Source organism: Trichosurus vulpecula, chromosome 3, assembly GCF_011100635.1.
Source record: "Trichosurus vulpecula isolate mTriVul1 chromosome 3, mTriVul1.pri, whole genome shotgun sequence".
NCBI lineage: Eukaryota > Metazoa > Chordata > Mammalia > Diprotodontia > Phalangeridae > Trichosurus > Trichosurus vulpecula.
The window spans coordinates 300,905,975-300,925,481 of NC_050575.1; the positions used below are offsets into that span (position 1 = coordinate 300,905,975).

A 19,507-nucleotide genomic window follows, 5' to 3' on the forward strand; every position below is an offset into this window, starting at 1 on the left:
TGACAATCACAAAATATTTGAGAAGAATTTAACATTGTTTTTTCTCTAAGAACAAAAAATCCTCTTCAACTTATTGGCCTACCTTGATTATTTAATCTCTACCTTATACTACACAAAACATATCCCTCTTTTGTCTGCTATTAAGAAATGGCATATCCCACAGTTAAGCTCGTCACACCTAACTGGAGATGCTTTCCACAATCTACACAATATTTGGAACATCTTCATCCTGAAGAACAGGTACTACTTAGAGAGAACTCGGATACTGTTTGATTCCCTTCATATTTAGGCCCCATTGCTAGCTGTACAAACAATTGATTAACATTTCTATGTTCAGAATATCTTTAGTGTGAACATTGGGCTAGTGTCCAAGAAAATATTTTCACTGTAAATTGTACTAGAAAGAGTGAAATTAATATTTAGAAGAGAAACAAAAGAATGTGTAGACTTTCTTTTCCAAGAAAATTTTACCCGCAAAGATAGACCTTGCTTTAAAAATTAACAGCTTTTTCTCACCATAAATAACTACTATCAAAATCTTAATTTTTAAGAACACTGATTTAAATACATAATGCACTATAGCTCAGAGCTCTGAATAATTAACAGACACTACTAACTACAGCATCCCATAGCTCACTCAAACCCCTGATTCTTAATTTAAACTGGATTGTTGTTCAAATGCTGGATGGTATGTATAGAATATATAATGTACAGTGAAATAAGTTAGTAGAGCATGTGCAGATTCTATGTTGCATATATTGTTTTTCCAGGCAGGAGTATTTTGAATAAAATGGTTTTGAAATTTCCAAAAAAAAAAAAAAAAAAAAGAAAAAGAAAAAAAGGCCAATCCTGACTTAACAGATATTCTTAGTCAACACACAATTACATAATATTCAGATTACTATTTCTTTTTAAAGAAAGTGATATCGGGGCAGCTAGGTGGCGCAGTGAATAGACACCAGTCCTGGAGTCAGGAGGACCTGAGTTCAAATTCAGCCTCAGACATGTGACACGTAATAGCTGTGTGACCTTGGGCAAGTCACTTAATCCCAATTGCCATCCCTTCTGCCCCCCCCCCAAAAGAAAAAATAAACTAAGAATATAGAGCAGGAAGACAAAGTAGTATGATGGAAATAATAGAACTGGGAATCAGGAGAATCCTTAAATCCAGCATTGCCACATTCCAGCTAAGTGGCCTTTGACAAATTACTCACCCTCTTTACATCAACTACTTCACGAATAAAATGAGCACGATAATGTATGGTTTACTTATGACAAAAGATTTTGTGAAGATGAAATAAAAAACATATGTATGAGAGTAATTTGAAAAGCCCTAAACAAATCAGGTATTAAATATAACTTTAATCTTCCCTTGAGGATGAAGCACTTTGAAACTGGATGGATAACACCTGGATTGCCAATGTATTACGCAAAACTCCCAGTTGACAAGATTTCCAGTTGATGTACTTCATAAAAATCAGCTGTTTTTGCAAAATCTGCTTCAAGTTACCCTAATCACAATATCTTAATGATTAGATTTTTCATTCATCATAGGATTTATAGATTAAGAGGTTCGATTTTGGTTTAATCCTCTCATTTTAGACGAGAGAGGCTGAGGTCCAGAGACAATAAATGATTTTCCCTATGTCTACTTCCTCCAAATCCAGCATTCCCTCCACTGTGCCACTCTTCTCTTATGTCCATCAGGACACCAGACAAAATTAGGACATGTTGGCTGAAGCCCTGCCTTAGACATCAACTAGTTTTGTGACCTTGGATAAGACATCAACTGACACTTGAGTAGTAAAACAGCTTCCTGCTTAGCAGGAACTGTTAATCATACTTATTTGGAAGCAATATAATTATAAATTCAAGATACAGAAATTTTAGGACACCTTACTTAAAAAAAAAAAACAACACCAAGAACAAAGCTAAATGTATATTTCCCTAAGTTCTGGAAAAAAAAAATGCCCTGTATAATTTGTACTGAATAAAAACCAACAAAAAAACTCTGTAGCATTGATATTTGCAAAACATTTTACATATATCATCTGAATTTCTGATGGCTATTTTAGATCACCGTGCAGTTAATTCCTAATTTATTTAAGATGACAATAAATAGAACAGAAATTTAGGTGCTATATCTATACTCTGGACATGAGGTATCCATCCAATCAAATTTTTATTATTTTTTTACAATAACACTCATGATTTTCTCGGATATATACCCTTGATTATACCACACTGAGATACTAAGCTAGAGCTCAAGATCACAGCTCTTCTGAGTGTAGGGACAACTGTAGTAGAATGGAAGGACAACTGGATTTGAAAAAAACTTAGGTTCAAGGTTAGAGTCTGCCCACTTGCCAGTTGTGAGTCCTTAGGGAGATCACTTAAACCTCTCTAATGTAAGCCTCAAATTACTCAATTGTAAAAGGAGGATAATACCTATCTCACCTACTTCTCTGGGTTGTTACGAAACTAAAATAGGCATCTCGGTAGCACAACGCACGGAGCACTGTAGCATCTACCTCCCACGGTGGTTGTAAGGATAAAATGAGATATTTGTAAAGCTCTCTGCAAACCTTAAAGAGCTACATAAATACTAGCTATTAATATTAAAAAGAGAACTCTCATGTGAAGAACTTTGTGATCTTACAACATTATTTAAAAATCAGTCATTATTTACTACAGTGCTTTAAACCTATGATTTAGGAAAAACTCTTTGGGCAGCTGAGTAGGGGAAGGGACTTCAGACAGGAAGACCAACCAGGAGATTATGTCAATAGTTCAGATGTGAAGTGATGGGAGCCTATACCAGTGTGGCAGCTGTGTGATTGGACAGAAGGGGGTTTATATGAAAAATGGTGTGAAGGTAGAGATAAGATTTGACGACACTGAGCATATGAGGTGAAAGTTGGTTGGTCAAAGCATTTATTAAATCCCTACTACATGCCAGGCATTATACTAAGCACTGAATACGAGTGAGGAGTGGAGGATAAAGTTGAGAGCCTGGGTGACCTGGAGAGCAGCAGAGGCCTCCACAATAATAGGGGAATTCAGAAGTGGAGAAGGCTTTGGAGGAGAAGATGATCAGTTCTACTTGGATGAAAAATCAGCAAAGGAGATCCTGGAGGAGTTTTGGGGCAGATAGGAGAGTGAGCAACCTCATGAAACCATAGAAAGGAGAGAGCAGCCCAGGTCAGGTGATCAGCTGTGTCAAATGCTTGAAAAGAGGTTGAGAAGGTTGGGAATTGAGAAGCGGCCATTAGATTTGGCAATTAAGATATTATTGGTAACTTTGGAGAGGGCAGTTTCAGTCAACTGATGAAGTCAGAAGCCAGATGCCAAAGAATTTATTAGACAGTAAGAGGAGAAGAAGCAGAGATGATGAGTGTAGACAATTTTCTTAAGGTGTTTAGTCAAAGGAGAGGAGAAATAGAAAATGAGAGCTGACAGGCAAGGTAGGATGTAACGAGAGTTGGGGTTTTTTTTTACAGGATGGAGGCGATCTAAGCATGTTTGTAAATTGCAGGAAAGAAGTAAGTAGATAGGGAGAAATAGAAGATAAGAGAGACAGTGCTATGGATAGTAGAGGCAATCTGCTGGAGAAGACAGGAGAGAATGGGAAAGGGAAAGTGGGAAGGAAACAAGCATTTATAAATGGGATCAAAGGAGTATGCAGAAGTGTTGGCTTTAGAAGCATGTTGGTCAATTCAAGACCAGAATGAAAGAGAAGACAGAGAGGGAGGATGTCTGAGGCGGGGCTTGAATCCAAGCCTTTTCAGCTAAGAGATTTGCTTTTTATTCACTATGCCAAGCTGCTTCAAGTATTTTCTCCCATTTTACAGAAAACAAAATCTCAGAAAAGTTAAGTGACTTGTCCAAAATCACACTTTAAGCTTTAAGAGCTCAGATTTGAACTGAGATTGATTTTCTGATTCCACGATGAGTGTTCTTTCCATTATACTGCCCAGAGCACCACCATCCTACTAGCACCTCAGATTCACAACCTAGGGAATGGTTATCCTAGACTCCCCACTCACTTCCCCATATTCAATCTGTTGCTTAGCAATTTTACCTTTGTAACGGCTTTCAAAAGAGCCTCATTCTCCCTGTTAGCACCCTAGTGCAGGCTCTTATTACCTTAGGCCTGGACTACCGCAATACCCCTGCTGGTTGGTCTTCCCGCCACAAGCCTCTCCCCACTTATATTCATCATCTTAATCAGCTGTCAAAGTGATCATCTAAAGCACAGGTCTCACCACATCACATCACCCCACCCCTCACCTGGAAAACTCCAGTGGCTCCCTATCATCTCCAAGATCAAATATAAAATCCTATGTTTGGCTTTTAAAACCCTTCATAGACAGGCCTCTTTCTACCTTTCCAGTTTTCTTAAACTCTCTGACCTAGTCACACTAGCTCCTTCCTGTTTCTCAGACACGGCATTCCATCTCCCAACTCTAGGCATTTTCCCAGGCTATTCCCCATGAATAGGATGCTCCCCTTCTTCATCTCTGCCTCCTGGCTTCCTTTAAGGCCCAGCTAAAATCCCACCTTCTATAAGAAGCCTTGGCTAATCCTTAATGTTAATATCTCCACTCTATTGATTATTTCCAATACATCTGGTATACGCATGTACCTTCTTTGCACATCGCTCCATTGTTGGTCTGTGAATGATCCTTGAGATCAGGGCCTGTCTTTGCCTTTCTTTGTACCCTAAGTGCTTTCCTGACTAAGCTGCCTCATAAAAAGGTGAGCAACAATTAAAACCACAGGCAAGAACACAATACAACCAAGAGGAAAATGCTGGAAGCAGCCTTCCACTCCTATTCCCTGCCCTTTTTTCTTTCTTCCTCATCTCCTTTTTTCTTTTCTTCTGGTTGTCTTCCTACTCCATTTTTTCATCCTCTATCTATATACGTTGTACCTAAGAGACCTCCTGGTCCCCAATGAAATTTCTTACATTAAAGGATGGAAACAATATTAACCTCTAATCTAACCTTGATTACAAAACTTTTTGGTGAGTAGGGGATAAAGTAAAATACACTACGTTTTTAAGCCCCTACAACAAAATTCAGTCAAAATCAAGGACAATAACTACTATAAGTACATTATTTAAAGTATTAGCATCTGACTTTTCTAGTCTGCCTTCCTGAATTTCACATATCAAGAGCAAAAGGAGCAACCCTAGAGCAAACTTTGCATAAAGGTTATTTAACAGATACAAAGTTCATAAACTGAAACTAGCTCAAAAGGCCTTGAGCCAATGGCTATAGTTCAAGGCATGCAAATATGAGAGAGCTCCGGCGAATGAGTTAATGGAGATGTCAAATAAAGAACAATAAAAATCCAACTCCGTTATCCTTGGATAATGATTATCTAGTCAACATCATCATGGCTAAATATCCTGTAAGCTGTACATAAATGAATGCATGATTTTTTAAAAAAAGGAATTTATTAAGCATTTACTATATGCCATGCACTATGTAAAATAATGGAGCTATAGACAGAGAAGGCAGTCCTTGTTCTCAAGGAGCTCATTTTTTTTTAATTAGGCCAACAATGGGTATAGATTTTATCTTTCCCTTGAAGTTTGACTAGCTATAAAGAACCTTAATGTTAAGTTTAGGATTACACAAAACTTATAAATGATCTTGCAAATATGTAAAGAAAATAAATCCTAAGTATTCTTGTAACACTTAAACCACATTAATACTAAAATTACCTAATTTCTGTTTAAGACCCAGGCTTGGACGTTACCAACCAAGAGTGATCTTTCCTATTTCTAACATGCACATAAAAGATGTCCAAACAATCAGGTAGCAACCATTTATTTCAAATTACTGAAATAAACTTGTGATTACTATAATAATCAGATTAATGCAAGCCACATGGCACTGTCTACATGCAAACAGAGAAGGGGCTCATATTTAAGGCTAATTTGTGACCCGTGAGTGCAGTCCTGGGTCTAAGATCACATAGATTTGCCATTTTTCCCATACCTTAGTTATGTTAAATGGAATTATTACATTATAGATGACTACTCTACATAACTCATCAACTTTTCATTCAGTTCTGTACCTGAATATTTTATCCTGTTAAACAGTAATTTGCGTAAAATATATAAAGTGAAAGGCTTTTTGGCCAAAAAAAAAAAAAATGCTATTTATTCTTTCAACATACAGGCACACTTGCCTGGAGAAGGTCAACTAATAAATATTATCCAGAAGCTTTAAAGGCAGGAAAAGGGAAAAGCTAAATGAGTAAGAGAAAAGAAAAATACCCCTATTTATAGTAAAATATTCTAAACAGTAACTGCTTGCACAGCATAGTCCAACTCTTGTATCTAAAATATTAAAGGATGATTTTTTCCCTTTTAAAAATTTCTTTATTAATGCTTTCTAAAAAATTATTTTTATTTTACAACATTCAGTTCCACAAGCTTTTGAGTTCCAAATTTTCTCCCCCTCCCTTCTCCTCAAGACGGTATGCAATCTGATATAGGCTCTACATACACATTCACATTAAACATATTTTCACATTAGTCATGTTGCAAAGAAAATGAACTGCAATACTAGCCAATGTTCCATGACAAGCTCACTAGAATTCTAATTCAGGGAGGCAACACATATAGGATGATTTAGCTAGACAGCTGGAAGGGTCTCATAGTTCTAAAGGGGCAAATGAAAGCTATTAGCAAGGCTCAGGAGGTCCTTAGGGTGTAGTGACAGGTTAAATGGCAATGTCTGAGGGCTCGAAGGGCATAGTGGCATCATAGCTGATGACTGCTCAACCAAATGGTTTGAATGGCAATGCCATTCTGTAGAGGGCTGGTGAATGGGAACCTAGCCCACCACCATTTGGAAGGTATGAAGTTTGGGGTTTGAGTAGGCACTCTGGATTCCCTTCCATATGGGTGAGAGAGAGAGGGTAACATTTAGCCAAAAGAGCAAGAAAACGCTGGGGGAGAGGGGAAGAAGGACTTCTTGCAGTGCCTCCTCTTGCTGGGCCCTAGAATCTGGGCTGGAAAAGGAGGAGAACCCTACTGCATGTGTGCCTGCTAGAATATTTTGGGTAATAATGAATTAGATTTATCAACAGTTGAGGTTCAAATGTAAGTAGAAGAGCTAATAACCCCACACAATTCAGCTAGAGAGGGAGATCACATTAGAGTCTATCATTAACTGGAGAAGTATGACCTTTAAAAAGCTTCTAAACATATGCACAGATCTTTATATGATATGTAATTATTACTACATGCTCTATACTTAAAATAAGACAAGCAGACTAAATTAACTGGCTTTACTTCAAAGAAACTCCATCTATAACCAGTTTGGTGCTTCTATTCTCATTTCAAGCTTCTGAACATTCAGTACACCTATTGCAATGTCTTTGAGGAAGAAAAGGAAGGAGTGGGGGACAGAGACAGAGAGAAGGGAGAGAAGAGGAACCAAATAAGGGAGGGAGGAAAGAGGAAAGGAGGGAGGAAGGCAGGGAGTAAGAGAGAAAGGGAGGGAAGGAGGCAGAGAAAAAGGGAGATAAGGAGGAAGAGATGAAGGAAGGGAGGGAGGAAGCCTAGTTACTAGAAGAACCTTAAAACTTATCCCCCAAATTTCTGTTAAGGAGAATTTGTGAGGCTTAGTCTTGAGCAGTTCCAACCAGAACTCTACAGGATCTAAAAAGCACTAAGTCAACATAAGTAAAGCAAACTGAGTAGTCATTAAACTCATAACAACTAAATCACAGGAAAACCCAGGTACACCACTACTTCCTTTAAAGTTATAGACATGAAAAAGTCAAGCAGTGTCTCATAAAGGATACCCATCACATGGTCTATATATCAGTGTTTCTCTCAAAATACTTCAGTTCATTTCAAAGATAATGTGCTAATAAGTCTCAGAGTAAAAATCACCTCCAAAATAAGTTCAGTGACACATTACAATGACATAAGGTGAACTCTGAGCCCTAAATGTGTATACACACCCCCACCCCCACCCCCCCAATATACATAAAATATGCATATGTAAATTCAGAATTTTAAAAAATACACACGTCTATGTGCATGTGTATGTATGTATGTATGTATACGTGTATACACACACATATACATACACACATGCATATATATACATATATACATATACACACACACACACACATATACACATATACACACACACACATATATATATATATATCTCCAGGATATATACAAAATAAATACAGGGTAATTTTGAAAGGAAGAACCTAGGAGCCGGAAGGAGAGAGAAAGGGGGAATCAACAAAGGCTTCATGTAGAAGGTAGTGCTTGAGGTGTGTCTTGAAGAAATGTGGGATACTAAAGGGCTGGGGTGAGGATTGCAGTAGACTCTGAATGAGAGGAAAAGTCAGGACAAAGGCTTGAAGATGGTGTGTTTTGTGTGAAGAGCAGAAAGAAAGCCAATTTGGCTATAATGTACAACGTGGGGAAAGGAGTCACATATAATAGGGCTGGAAAGTTAAATTGGGGATAGGGTGTGAAAAGCCAGAGAAGATTTAAAAACTGATCCTAGGGGCAACAGGTAGCCTGTAGAGTTGATGAACAACAAGGTCAGACATTTACCACAGGAAATGCATCAAGCAGCCGATAGTAACCACCAAAACTTACAACCCAGATAAAATATAAACTTAATCATGCAGGTGTGATAGTCCTTTTTCTTTTGCTGTTTTCATTTCAACTTCATATTTTAAAAAGTCACACTCAAATCTGACTCCTAACAAAAGCCCTGTCCATGTGACCCACAATCATCATCCATGTCTGTCTATCCCTAGCCTTATGTATCCACCAAAACTGTATCCTGGGTTCTTTTCTATCTCTACACTCTTGGGGATCTCCTTAGTTCCTACTGTATTCAGTTGTCTCTGTGCAGCTTCCCTTCCACTTACTTCCACTTACTGCTTATTAGACTGAGGGGAAGTCACTTAACCTCTTTGTGGTTCAGTGCTGTCATCAGTAAAATAAGGGAGTTAGACAAGATCACTTCCAGGTCCAAATGTAGGATCCCAATCTCCTTCTTGAGCTCAAGCCCCAAATCACCAGCTATGTTGGGGGAATCTCTATCTGGATTGCCCATAAGCACCTCATACTTGTGTCTAAAACCAGAATTCATTATCTTCCCCACAAAGCTGTCCTTCCTTTCAGACTTGTCTTTTTCTGTTTAATAATAATGACAGCCAACATTTACACAGTGCTTACTAAGTGTGCCAGACACTGTAAACACTTTACAATTATCTTATTTGATCCTCACAACCACCCTAAGAGGTAGGTGCTATCATTATCCCAGAGGTTAAGTAATCTGCTCAGGGTCACACACAAGTAAGTGTAAGGGGTCACATTTGAACTCAGGTCTTCCTGACTTCAGGCCCAGTGCTCTTATCCAGCGAACCAGTTTGTCTAATCTAGCTCCCCATATTTCTAGTCCCTTACATTGTTAAGTCTTGAACATCTCTGATTCTTTACTTTTCCTCACTATCCCCATAACCAGTTTTCCAAATTTCTACCTCCACAATGTTTTTTGGATGTGTTCCCTTCTCTCTATTTACACCATCAACACCCTTGTATAAAGCATTGTCAGTTCTTGCTTTGGATTGCTGGAGATGGCTGAGTCTCACCCTACACTCTCAGCAAAAAGAGCAGAAAACTTTTAGCCCATCCCGTCATTAATTGTTCACCAATCAGGGTTGATTTTCACCTGTCGGGGTACCCCCTTTTCTAAAAGTATATTAAGGCTTCCAGTCTCTTCATGTCTTTGATTACTTAGAGAAACCACTATTTATTATTAACTTTTCTTTAAAGCAGGCTCCTTTGTTATTATAGCAAAAAACTAGAAAGTGAAGGGTTTTTTTTTAATCAATTGGGAAATGGTTGAACAAATTATGTTATACGAATATAATGAATTATCATTCCCCTGTAAGAAATGACAAAAGGAACAATCAAAAGGAAGCCCGAGGAAGCTTCTATGAACTGATTCAGAGCGAAGTGAGTAGAACCCTAAGAACAATTTATTCAATAACAACATTATAAAGATGAACAATTTTAAAAGACTTTGCCCAACCAAGATTTCACAGGATCTATAAAGAAACATCCCATCTACCTCTTGAAAGGAAATAATGGACACAGTGAAGAATGAGACACATACTTTGGATGTGGTCAATTTGAGAATTTGTTGTTTGATTATGTATATCTGGATTTTGCTTTTGTTTTATTCCCCCATGGGGCTGGAGGTGAGGGTGGGTGGAGAAAGAGGATAAAATAGATTTTTGTTCATGAAAAAGATATAATTAAAAAATTTGCAAATGAATTTATTCTCTTGAGTAATGAAACCATCAAAGTTTCAAATGTTTCAATTAGTCAACAAAGACTTCATGAATTGTCTACAATTTGTTCACACGTATACATATATGTACATGTATGTGTACACACGTACACACACATACACATGTACACACACGTACACACACGTACACACACACACACACACACACACACACAGTACAGTGGATAGAGCACTGGGTCTTGAATTAGGAAAGTCTGAATTCAAATCTGACCTGAGACTACTAGCTGTGTGAACCTGGGTAAAACACATAACCTCAGTTTGACTCAGTTTCCTTAACTGTAAAATAGGGAAGCATCTGTCTCACAAAGATTTTGTATGGATTAAATAAAATATTTGTAAAAAGCAATTATCACTGTATCTAGCACATAGTAGGTGCTATCCAAATAATCCCTTATATGCAAAATGAATGCAAGACAGTTTTGGGAAAAAGAGAGTACTAGCAGCTATAGGACAGGAGAGAAGAAGAATGTCTTCACATATAAGATAGTGCTTGAATTATAAGGAAATCAAGAATTCCATGAGACAAAGGTGAGGAGAGCATTCTACTTATGGGAGACAGCCAAAAAAAAGGCAAAATAATGGGTGGCAAAGTGTTGGCTGTGAAGAACAGTAAGAAGGCTAGTAGGGCTCAAATGCAGCATTTATGGAGGGGAATAATATGTAGGAAGAGACCACATTTGGAAAAGGTTTTGAGTGCCCAAAAAAGAAATTTGCATTTGATCCTAGAGGTAACAGGGAGACATCTGGAGTTTACTAAGCAGAGGGGTGATAAGGTCAGAGCTGCGTTTTAGAAAAATCACTGTTGAGATGTATAGAGAATGAATTGGAGTGGACAGAAACTTGGAAGTACAGAGACTATTTAGGAGGCGGGTGCAACTGTTCAGGTGAGAGGTGACTAGAGGCTGACCTAAGGTGGTGGTAACATGAGTGCAAAGGAGAAGTACATGGGAGATGCTGTGGAGATAGAAAATACCAGATATTGCGCATGAATGGCTACCTGGGAGGAGTGAAGGTGTTATACTTTGAAGCTCAAGTAAACGGCCTTTAAAAGGGAAATCAAACCCAAACAATCCCATCAATTATGGCCAAGGTTATTAAATTACTCTTAACACAGGACCTTATTTTACAATAGAATTTAACACACCCAGAAACTTCTTTCTGATATACCAATTATGTATAAGGGCTTGTAAATCCAAACTACTCAAGATTGTAATAAATGGAAGACCTCAGAATTTAATACAACACAAGTACAAAATCACATCAAACTAAAAATACATCACAGGCTTATTACCTAAGTTTTCATATAATTCTCTTATTAAAGCCAAAAAAACCTATTACTAGGTTAAAAGTTTAAAAAGACAGGCACAGGCCATAGTCTTTCTTGCTAACATGCATTTGTTGACTCATATTTAGTATTCCTTGTACAAACATTTTTAATCATCACCATGCCAAAATTCAGTCATTCACTTATCCAAAACAATGAAGTTAATTTGCCCAATTTACTAGACACCAAGAGATAGCTCTGTTTCTCTACAATGGACTACAATTTAGTTAAATTAATTTAATCATGACTTTCTGAAATGCAATTTGGACCTATACACTCTAACCATCTGTTAGGCATAGGGAAAACCAAATTTCTCCATAGCTACTCACAGTTTAAATCTACATTCAAGGCAAATTTATCAGGTCAGTCCTTTTGAATCTTTAAGAAACTCAGTACCATATAACTATGTATATTTAATAGCTTCTACTGTGCATGCATAAAGACAATTTGGTCTTACATCTTTTGAAGCACCTGGGCCATCACAACCCCATTCGTTAAATCTTCCACAGTCTGGCATGCTGCTTCCACATTAAATGTCTGGATCTGCATATAAGTAAAGAAATAATTTTATTATTTACCAGTCAAACAACAATATTGGTTAAAAGTAATGCTTTAGGCTAAAATTAAAATTAGCTTTCAAGGTACATACTCTGTGCTTTATAGCTGAAGACCTAATTCCAGGTTATACCGCTAACTAAAAATGTTTCTGTTAAACTTGAAAAGAATCGATATAAAATTTCCATACAACATAAAATCAGCACCGTAAAAAATAAAATTTATTTTAGAAATGCAAGCAAGTGGGGGATAGCCCCTAAGGTCAGTTTCAGAATCAGACTTTTATCTAATTTTAATATTAGCTGGCTAATGCTATCAGTCAGAGCGTAGATTTCAATCGAGGCACACAAATTACAAAAACAAGGATACAAAATTTCATTAGTTTTAAAGGGCCTAGTAGTCCAGATCTCAAGCTATATTACAAGGAAGTAATAAAAACAACTGGGTAAAAAAATTTCATGGGTAGAACAAATTAAGTACTCAAGATTCTGAGGTTATTGAACATAGCTAAATAATCCCCATTGTACTAACTACTGGCATAAAGACTCTATTCAACTAAAACTGTAAAACACAGTCTGGCAGAAAAACATCTGTTAGTACATGCTGCAATAAATTCCAAATAAATATCAGACATACCTTTAGAGATCATTTCATAAACTAAAAGAAATTATATACCTTTCACAAGCATGGATACAAGATGAGTTCTTAACCAAATAAAGGTTAGAGATAATAAAATTTTAAATGGACAATTATTTAAAGTTGTTGCACAAAATCAATTCAGCTGGAATTACAACAGCAATAGTTAACCGGGCCAAAAAAAACAAATCTCTCCATCAGATTTCTCTGATAAAGGAATGAAATCCATCCTCAAGTATTTACTTAGCTGTGTGATGCTGGGCAAATCACTTCATCTCTGTCAGCCTCAGTTTCTTTTTATCTGTAAAAGGGGGATATTGATAGCACCTCCCTCCCTCTCAGGGTTGATGTGAGAATAGAATGAAACAATATTTGCAAAGCACTTTGCAAATTTTAAAGTGTCATATAATTATTATTATTGTTATTAAGATACACATAGGGAATTGATTCAAATGTATAAGAACAAGAGCCATTTCTTGATTGATAAATTGTCAAAGGATACTGACAGTTCTCAATCTATTAACAACCACATTTAAAAAAAGCTCCAAATCAATAAGAAGCAGAAGGCAAATTAAAACAATGTAAGGTTCCACTTTACACCATCATAAAAGTAAAGACGACAAAGAAGGAAAACAACAATTGTTACTGAGGATGTAGGAAAACAGGTAAAATTGCTGGTAGAGCTGTGAACTGATATAGCCATTATGAAATGCAATTTGGAACATTACCCCCAAAGTTACTAAACTGTGTACATCCTTTGACCCAAGAATACCACTACTAAGCATATATCCCAAAGAGATGAAAGATAGAGCAAAACAAACTATATGTACAAAAATACTCATAGCAGCACCACTTGTTATAGCAAAGTACTGGAAATAAAGTGTGTTCATCAAGTGGAAGAATGAAAGAACAAATTATGGAATATGAATAAAGAAATATTGTGTCATAAGAAATGATCCATATGTACCATATGTTGTAAGACCCAAAATTTCATATAATTCATCTACAAAACACAAAAAAACGCATCAAAGCAAAACTACATCACAGGCCTATTACCTAAGTTTTCTTAGGATTACCTTGTTAACAACAACCAAAAACCAAAAACACCAACCCAAAACCTTGGTTAAAATTACAGATTCAGAGAAACTTTAAGAGCCTTTTTTGAATCTTATATGAAATCAGAGTGAAGTGAGAAGTTCAAAGATAATTTATGGAGTAACAACATAGGAAAGACAAACAGCTCTGAAAGGCTTCCAGACCTCTAATCACTGCAACAAACAACCATGACTGCAGTGGACTGATAAGGAAGCATGCTACCCACCTCATCAGAGGAGATCACCTCTTTGCTTGACTATAAATATTTGTTACAAGAGTTTTGTTTTTCTTTTTCTTTTTTCCATGTGAGGAGGAGGTGAGGAGATAAAATAAATTTTTATTAAAGCAATAAATTTTGAAAAATAATTTTAACATATACTTAGAACTCTACAGACACACACACACACACACACGTCATGGTTTTATAGACAATCTTCTTTTTGTATTCTTTATATGTTTGTTGATGTTTATAAAGTTTGTGATAAAAATTTTTGGGAAAAAATAAAATGCAAAGCAGACCTAACACTAAGATGCCTATCTTTCTCCTACCTCCTCCATTGGCTAAGGCAGAGACACCTTGGACCTTGCTATCAAAGCAGGAAAAAATAGTTTGCAGTTCTGAGAGGAGCATCTAAGCAACTTACCCATGAAGATTCTGAGCAGCAGAGTTGAAATTTCTCCTGTCGTAATAATTTAGAGGCACTCACTTATAGTAATGGTGGCTTTGGGATGGAGCCTGCAATAATGCTTAGAGTGCAGACTTGGAGGGAGAAGCTAACAGCTGCAGCCCTCATTCTGTGTAACTCTGGCCAAATCATTTCAACTTTCTGGGCTTTGTTTTCCTTTCCTTCAAAACGAGGAGGTTTGACTAAATGATTTATAAGGTAGGCGCTACATGTACTATTATTTCTACTTTACAGATGAGGAAACTGAGATTCACCAAAATGGTTCTTTGACACAGTTAGTGTCCAAGGCAGGATTTCAACAGAGGTCTAATTCCAAGTTTAGTCCTCTCCAACTACAAATAAGACACTGCTCCCGACCTCACACAGAGTATATGAGCATGCAAGAGGCAGCATTAAATATAGACAGTATTAAGAATTTAGAGGAAGATCAATTCTGGTCACAGAAGTCAGGGGTGGCTAAAGAATGCAGTGGATAGAGTGCTGGGCCTGGAGTCAGGAAACCCTGAGTTCAAATCCCATCTAAGACACTTACTAGCTGTGTGACCTTGGGCAAGTCACTTAACTTCTGTCTGCCCCAATTTCCTCAAATGTAAAATGGGGATAATAAAAGCAGCAACCTCCCAGGGTTGTTGTGAGGATCAAATGAGACAAGATTTGTAAAGCACATGTGCTTTGTTAGCCATCATCATCATCATCAACATCATCATCATCACCATCACCACCACCACCACCATCATTGAGGATGTAGTGTTTGAGCTGGACCTAGAAGGTTCTATAAGATCTCAAAAAGCAGAAGGAGGAAATGGAAGTGATGGAAACTCCAAAGCACAGCACTGAGCAAGTTCAAGGGCCACTGAATAGTCCAATTGTGCTAGAACAAATTACAGGCTAGTGAGATATGGCTAGAAAGCACAGGATGAAGCCAAAATGTGCAGGATCATAAGATTTAAAAGCTGGAAGGTAACTTAGAGAATCCAATCCCTTCCCCTTATACATCAGAAAACACTGAAGGCAAGAGAGTCAATGAACTGCTTAAGGTTTCAGAGATAGTAAACAGTTCAACTCAGATGAGAGTCCTGGTCCCGTCTCCAAATCCACTTTTTCTTGACTGTCAGGCTAAGGAATTTACATTTATTCAAGAGTCATGGAACAAGATCAGAACTGTGATGTATCAGGGATGTGTAGAGCAAGCTAGACGGGGTGGGGATGGGAGAGAGAAGACCAGAATCTGAAGACCTTTTGAATTATTGCTTTATTTAGATCATTTACTTGTGAACGATAATGAAAACTACACCAGCCCTTGCAATGGGAACAAATGGTTAAGTCAAGAAATGGATGGGAGGGATATTGCAGTGATAAAGATATGGTATCTGGCAAGCCGGAAGGGATCTAGGGGAGAGGGAAATCGAAGATAACTCCAAATTTGTGGCTGTGACTAGAACAATTAATTTACCACGGATGTTGTATTACTTATTGCAAATCTACCAATTACCAGGTACAAAACAAAAATGTTTCAATCTTGACCAGTAGAAGAAATACTCATGATGACACTGGGCTCTTATCCCATTAGTTCTACTCATTTATTGCCTTGCCTTGAGCTTAAATGCAATATCCAAACAAATGGGACAAGCTCAGCAGGATATGCTTGAAAATGTCAACTACAGTCTTCCTCCCCACCCTCTGAGTCAAAAAGATGGACCTGTTTTACAACTTGCCCTGACTATGCAGACTAGTTTGCTTGAGCTACCCGTAAATTTTAACATTCAAATGACACATTCTTAGGATTTAGAAACACTTTTTAAAAAAAATATTAATGGCAATAACGGTTTGGACAGGGGTGGGGAACTTGCAGCCTCGAGGCCACACGTGGCCTTCTAGGTCCTCAAGCATGGCTCTTTGACTGAATCCAAACTTTACAGAACAAATCTCCTTAATAAAAGGATTTATTCTATAAAACTTGGACTCAGTCAAAAGGCTGCACTTGAGGACCTAGAGGGCCACATGTGGCCTTGAGGATGCAGGTTCCCCACCCCGGTTTGGACCATCAAAGAACCATGGCAAAAACTTGAGAGATTTTATAGACCATGGTGACTTTGTTCTTTGAAATTCATTGTGCATTTAATTATTTCAGTCTTTCACAGAGCTCAGAGGATGGTCAGCCTTAGTCAGAAGACCGACCTGGGTTCAAGTCCTACGTCTGAGACATACTAGCTCTTGAGACCCTGGGTAAGCAGTCACTTATCCTTTCTGTATGCCCAGGCAAATCTTCTAGGATATAAATTACATAAGAGGTGCCAATCTGCATTGTCAGAGGAAGTTTCTATACCCAACAACTCCCCATCCAGCTGGAATAACAGTTTTGGATTGAAAAAAAAATTCTCAAGCCCAAAATGAATTTTATAGTAGTCTTCACCACAGGATTGTGAAGGAAGGTATTATTTTCTGAAAGTACCCATTCCCTTTTATTATTTGTGAACATTGTGCCTTTATATCATTCATATTCTCTAAATAAAAAATTAGATACTTAATTCCTCCTAATTTATTGGAAACCACAAGAAAGTTGTATTTTTTAGGCACTGGAAAAGACTCAGAAATTACCTGCCAGTGAGTATGGGATCAAGGATGTTTAATGATGGTAAACAGTAACCCACATAAGCCAAACTACTCATTCCTACAATACTGAACTCACTAGAAAGTATTAATGCAAAAATAAAACTAGATGAGTAATAAGTGAGAATATTTTTAAACAGGTACAGAACATTAGTAACTGAGGACCTATAAGTGTGGTGAAGAGAACACTGAATTTTTTAAGAAGACCTCAGTTTCAGTCTTGGCTTTACCTTGAGCAAGTTACTTATCCTCTCTAATCTGAGGCTTCCTGGATTGCAATATAAGGTAGCTGAAGTAAGGTTTCTTTCACATCTATCTAACACTTTGTGATTCTGTTTCTCACAAATCAATACAAAAAAACAACGAATTTTTACTAAAGTTAAGATTTAACAAGAAAAACTAGATGGATCTTCTATAAAGTGTAAACAACAAGAACCTGCCAAAAATACAAGCATAAAATATCTATCCCACCAATTATTTAAAATGTCATTTTCTCCTTGTTAATAACTAAAGGGGAATATAAGACAATTTCAAAAGAATTATCAAACCTTTCAAGAAGGATCATTTAAAAGTGTTACCCAAGAACATCTAGGTGGCCAAGTGGATAGTACCTGGGACTTAAGAGTCAGGAAAAATCATCTTCCTGAGTTCGAATCTGGACTCAGATACTTACTAGTTGCATGACCCTGGATAAGTCACTTAAACCTATTTGCCTTGGTTTCCTCACCTGTAAGCTGGAAGAGGAAATGGAAAATCACTTTTGTATCTCTGTCAAGAAAATCCCAAATAGGATCATTTGAAGAGTTGGACACAACTGAAACGAGTGAACAGCAAATCTTAGAAAAACAGAATTGGACCATGTTGACCCTTCCCCTCAAATTTTTCACTGATAATCTACCTATAATTACCTCTTATATTCCTCACTATAGAAATTTTTGCTTAGTTCTGCAACGACCATCAAAAAAGACTATATATCTTCAATCTTATTTTCCCTGACTTCTCCACCTCCTCTGAACCTCTGAAAGTAGATTATTCTGACTTCCTTAAATCCTTTTACTCATGTTCTATGACACTTTCTTAGTGACATGCCAAGTCATTTGAAGAATTTTTGATATTTCAAATACCTTCAAGATTTTCTTCTCTAAAATATTAAATATAAAATTATGGATTAAAATGCTTATGATATGAAAACTTTTTAAAAATCCAATTATCACTAATAATGGGCTTATAATGTGCCAGGAATTGTGCTAAGGAGTACAGGCATAAAGACCGAAGTCAACAGTTTCTCCCTTCAGAAAGCTTATGTTCTGAGGAGTCAGAATAAACACGTAAAAGCATATACAGATTATACACAACATGAATACAAAGAGGTTGGGGGGTGGGGTCAGAAAAGTGTTCACGTAGAAGGTGGTGCTTGTGCTAAATCTTCAAGAGAAAGCAAAGAAGGAGGAATGCGTACAGGCAATGGCAACAAAACGATAGATAAAGGCATACAGATTGTGTGTTTGTTGTATGTGAGGAACTGAAAGCAGAACAGAAGGACTGGGCAGTAGAATGTGTGGAGGGGAGTAAGAATGTGTAAGAAAGACTGGGAAGGTAGGAAAGGACCAGGTTCTGAAGAGTTTTAAATGACAATCAAAAGATTCTGTTTGATCTATGAGTCAATAGAGAGTTTATGAGGAGGGGGAAGGAAGATATTTATGGTTGTCATTTGGGAAAATCACTTTGGTGACTAAGTAGAGAAGGAATAAGACAAGGTGACTTGAAGCAAGGAAAACAACTAGGCTGCTGCAACAATCTAGACAAGAAGAGAAGGCTGTGTGACTGGGAAAGGGGAGCACACATTTTTAGCAAGACAAGATTTAAATTCCTCTATTTTTACCAAAAATTTCCCTGACAATTCCTTTATCTTTAGGATATCCCAAACCCAAGGGGCCCCTGAATCACTACTTACAGGTTTCAGACCACATCCTTGAAACCTTATCTGTTTCTTTAGCTGTATCAATTTACGAAATCCTGTTCTAAACCATTCTATTTGCTTTTACCTTTCAGTCTCTTCCCTCATTGTTAGAAAATAGCAGTTATTCATTTTTCTACTCCAAATTGGTATTGCCTAGGGGTTCTTTTCTTGGCACAATTTGCTCTTCTCCACTTTTACTACTGCTTTTCACATTTGCATTAAATTGTATCTAGGAGTATAACCTTAAAATTTACCTAAA

The 19,507-nt window shown here is 37.2% G+C and overlaps 1 protein-coding gene across 2 annotated transcripts in view; it reads right to left on the reverse strand.

The window, feature by feature from the left end:
• Positions 1-19,507, reverse strand: part of HOOK3 (hook microtubule tethering protein 3) — a 110,770-nt gene that overhangs the window by 84,824 nt on the left and 6,439 nt on the right. For both annotated transcript variants that reach the window (XM_036751640.1, XM_036751639.1), the window contains exon 2: positions 12,164-12,249. In XM_036751640.1, the coding sequence (XP_036607535.1) occupies positions 12,164-12,249 (86 nt within the window). The remainder of the gene's footprint in view (positions 1-12,163; positions 12,250-19,507) is intronic.